Below are 4,346 nucleotides of genomic sequence, written 5' to 3'. Positions count from 1 at the left end.
TGCCTCGAGAACCACCGAGGGCCCTTCCCCATGAAGCTGGTGCAGGTACGCAGCCCCACGGTGCGGGGACGAGGGCAGAGCCAGCGCCGTGCCCTGAGGCCGGGCTGAGCAGCCCCAGGGGGACACGCGGGTACCTCTGCGGAGTGCCAGCCCCCTCTAACAGCCCCCCGCCTCGCCACCAGATCAAATCCAACAAGGACAAGGAGACCAAGGTTTTCTACAGCATCACGGGGCAGGGGGTGGACAGCCCCCCCGTGGGCGTCTTCACCATCGAGCGTGAGACGGGGTGGCTGGAGGTGACGCAGCCGCTGGACCGCGAGGAGATCGGGAAATACGTCGTGAGTGGGGGGCCGGGGTTGGGGAGGACCTGGGGGGCCCAAGGGGGCCGCGCCGCTGACGGTGCCCTCGCAGCTCTTCTCCCACGCCGTGTCGGCCAACGGGCAGCCCGTGGAGGACCCCATGGAGATCATCATCACGGTGACCGACCAGAACGACAACAAGCCCGTCTTCACCAAGCAGGTCTTCGTCGGCTACATCGAGGAGAACGCGAAGCCGGGTGCGCGGGGCTGGGGGCAGGGGGGGCGCAGGGCCCCGGGCCGGAGCTGCGCCGGGCCGACGGCGGCGCCCGCGGGGCTCGTCCCGTGAGTGACGTCTCCCCGTCCCGTCCCCGCGCCAGGCACCTCCGTGATGACCGTGAACGCCACGGACGCGGACGACGCGGTGAACGTGGACAACGGCATCATCAGATACTCCATCGTCAGCCAGGAGCCGCCACACCCGCACCACCAGATGTTCACCATCGACCCCCAGAAGGGCGTCATCAGCGTCCTCGGCACGGGGCTGGACCGGGAGGTGGGCGCCTGGCCGCGTCCCGGCACCCGCGCCCTGCGGTGGGAGCGGCTGCGGGGAGCGGGGCGCCTCTGAGCGCGGTGCTTTCTGCTTGCAGACCACCCCCAACTACACGCTGATCGTCCAGGCCACGGACCAGGAGGGCAAGGGGCTGTCCACCACCGCCACGGCCGTCATCGAGGTCACGGATGCCAACGACAACATTCCCGTCTTCGACCCCACCATGGTACCCCTCTCCCCCACCCGAGCCGGCTCCCGCGAGTCGCTTCCCCGGCCCCCACCCCGAGGTGACCGTCCCTGTCCCCCCCTCGCAGTACGAGGGGACGGTGGACGAGAACGAGGTGGGGCTGGAGGTGGCCAGGCTGCACGTGACGGACCAGGACATGCCGGGCTCCCCGGCCTGGCAAGCCGTCTACCGCATCAAGAGCGGGGACCAGGACGGCGCCTTCAGCATCGCCACCGACCCCAACACCAACGACGGCATCCTGAGGACCGCCAAGGTGGGTCGTGGCGCCGCGGGGCTGCTCCGCGCAGGCCGCGTCCCCGCCGGCGCTGGTTCCAGCCCAGCTCCTCTCTGCCGACCTCCAGGGCCTGGACTACGAGACCAGGAGCCGCTACGACCTCGTGGTGACGGTGGAGAACAAAGTCCCCCTCTCCGTGTCCCTCGGACTCTCCTCGGCCAGCGTCCTGGTGCTCGTCAGGGATGTGAACGAGCCCCCCGTCTTCGTGCCCCCTGTCAAGAGGGTGGAGGTGCCGGAGGACCTGCCGGTGGGGCACGAGGTCACGTCCTACACGGCCCAGGACCCCGACAAGGATCAGAGGAACAAGATCACGTAAGTGGGGGTGGCGGTGGGGGCGCGAGGGCTGCGTGCCCCTTCCCACCCGGCCGCACGGGCCAGGCTGGGTGCCGAGCCCCCTGCTGACCCCCGCTTGCCCAGGTACCGCATGGGCAGCGACCCCGCGGGGTGGCTGGCCATCCACCCCGAGAACGGCATCGTCACGGCCGTCCAGCCGCTGGACCGCGAGTCGGTGCACGCCATCAACAGCACCTACAAGGCCATCGTCCTGGCCGTGGACAACGGTGAGAAGGCACCTCGCTGCAGGGAGCCGGGGCTGCGGGGACGAGGGGTGGCCCTGCAGGGCACGGGGACGGGTCCCGGCACCTCGCTAACAGCCGGCTCTGCAGGGGTGCCGGACGCAACCGGCACGGGGACGCTGCTGCTGCTCCTCCAGGACGTGAACGACAACGGGCCCACGCCGGAGCCCCGGATCTTCGACATCTGCAGCCGGCAGCCCGAGGAGCAGACGCTGACCATCGTCGACAAGGACCTGCCCCCAAACACGTACCCCTTCCAGGCAGCGCTGGAGCACGGCTCCAGCAACAACTGGACTGTCGAGCTGTCCGGCCAAGGTAGGTGCCGCTGGGTCCGTCCCAGCCACCCAGCTGTGGCGCAGGGCAGCGGGGGGACACTCAGCAAGGGCCGCATCCTAGGCAGATCCCTCTGAGCCACCCTGAAGGCCACTGGAGCTCCTAGCGGTCCCCGTGATGGGGCGCTGCCATGTGGCAAAGCCCTGTGGGTGCTGAGGGTGTCCCCAGATGTGGGAGCTGGGACCCACCTTGACCCTGAGCCCTCTCTCTCCCGCACAAGACTCGCTGATCCTGAAACTGAACAAGGAGCTGGATCCCGGGGAGTACAGCATCTTCCTGAAGCTGACGGACAGCCAGGGCAAGGCGCAGGTGACACAGGTCAAAGCCCAGGTGTGCGAGTGCGAAGGGGCAGCCAAAAACTGTGAGCGGAGAGCGTTCATCGCCAGCGGCCTGGGCGTCCCCGCAATCCTGGGCATCCTGGGGGGCATCCTGGCGCTGCTGAGTGAGTACGGTGTGGTGGGGACAGGGATGGGGCCGCTTTCACCCCGCGGCCCTGACACCATGCCCGCTGCTCGCAGTCCTGCTGCTGCTGCTGCTGCTCTTCGCCAAGCGCCGCAAGGTGGTGAAGGAGCCGCTGCTGCCGCCCGAGGACGACATGCGGGACAATGTCTACCACTACGACGAGGAGGGTGGCGGCGAGGAGGACCAGGTGGGACGGGGTGCTGGGCCACAGTGCTGCCCATGGGGGTCCCCACAGCACTGTCCCCACAGCGGGTGGCGGCATGGCTCCCCCAGGGCACTGTCATAGCCAAAGGGGAGAGTTGGTGCAAGCCCCTGGTCCTTCCAGCAGTGCCCGAGGCCATCCCTTGAGTATAGTCTTGCTGTCCCCTCATGCCCCCTGTCTCCGTCCCCACGCAGGACTACGACCTCAGCCAGCTCCACCGCGGCCTGGATGCCCGCCCCGAGGTGATCCGCAACGACGTGGCCCCCCCGCTGATGGCAGCCCCCCAGTACCGGCCCCGGCCCGCCAACCCCGATGAGATCGGAAACTTCATCGACGAGGTGAGCCCAGCCCCACGCGCTGCCCTGGGGCAGGGGCACGATGCACATTGCCACAGCTCCCTCCGTCTGCGCTGGCACCGCTGGGCTGCCCGCGTTCCCCTCCTGCGGGATCGTGGCTGGGGCAAGCACAGCGCCTGCCAGCGGGGGACAGCGGAGCCCCTGGCCAGAGGCTGGGCGCTGAGCTCCTCCTGTGCCCCCCCAGAACCTGAAGGCGGCTGACACGGACCCCACGGCCCCCCCCCTACGACTCCCTGCTGGTCTTCGACTACGAGGGCAGCGGTTCGGAGGCCGTCTCGCTCAGCTCCCTCAACTCCGACTCCGACCAGGACCAGGACTACGACTACCTCAACGAATGGGGCAACCGCTTCAAGAAGCTGGCGGAGCTCTACGGCGGCGGGGAGGACGACGACTAGGCTGCCCCGGCCCTCCTGCTGGCCCGCAGCCACGCAGCGAAGGCAGCTCTTGCCATTTCTTGGACATGCACTGGCCCTTGTGCACCCAGTGTGGTGGGTGGCCAAAGCCCCCTCTGACATCCCTGGATCGATCACTCACAACCCTCTCCTTCAGTGCAGATAAAGCTCAGGATCGCTGGGGCTTGAGTGTTTTGGGTAGCCCGTGTCTTTCCTGGTCCCCCTACGGCTCCAGGCAGGTCACGGTGCCGTTTGGGGCTCCCTGGGGAGACCTGCGAGGCTGGCGGTAGGCACTCCTTGTCCTGGAGCCGAGGTGCTCCTGGATCAGCTCCCAGCCTCCCCGTGCCCAAATCCTGCAGCGGCCCTCGGCTGGTGCTCAGCACCTCTCCTCCAAGGAGAGCCCCCCACCGCCTCCCTCTCCACAATACCTCGCACTCCCAGACCTGAAATCACGGCCGCGCTGGCAGCCAGCCACGCTCAGGGAAGGGGACGGCCCCGCGTCCAGCTTTTGTGTGGAGCTGCTCAAGCATGTGCCGATGCAGGGTGGATGATCTATAAACACAGATTAATGATGTGCCATTGTCTTTCTGTGATACGTGAGGGAATTATATTTGATATCATACTTGCAGGCAGATTTCTATTTTTCTGTATCCCAG

General features: G+C 67.7%; 1 protein-coding gene across 1 annotated transcript; it reads left to right on the top strand.

Annotated features, from left to right (window-relative positions):
- The first annotated feature begins 6 nt into the window (after window positions 1-6).
- On the top strand, window positions 7-3,842 carry LOC118157800 (cadherin-1-like). The gene is given in 14 exon segments (XM_035312277.1): window positions 7-45; window positions 183-338; window positions 412-556; window positions 677-852; window positions 947-1,075; window positions 1,164-1,349; window positions 1,438-1,682; window positions 1,788-1,930; window positions 2,036-2,260; window positions 2,499-2,720; window positions 2,797-2,927; window positions 3,137-3,280; window positions 3,483-3,515; window positions 3,517-3,842. Coding segments are annotated over 14 exon segments (2,127 nt in total). The 5' UTR covers window positions 7-30; the 3' UTR covers window positions 3,694-3,842.
- The last annotated feature ends 504 nt before the right edge of the window (window positions 3,843-4,346 follow it).

The sequence above is a fragment of the Oxyura jamaicensis genome (assembly GCF_011077185.1).
Source record: "Oxyura jamaicensis isolate SHBP4307 breed ruddy duck chromosome 11 unlocalized genomic scaffold, BPBGC_Ojam_1.0 oxy11_random_OJ72538, whole genome shotgun sequence".
NCBI lineage: Eukaryota > Metazoa > Chordata > Aves > Anseriformes > Anatidae > Oxyura > Oxyura jamaicensis.
This window is presented reverse-complemented; position numbering and strand designations above follow the sequence as displayed.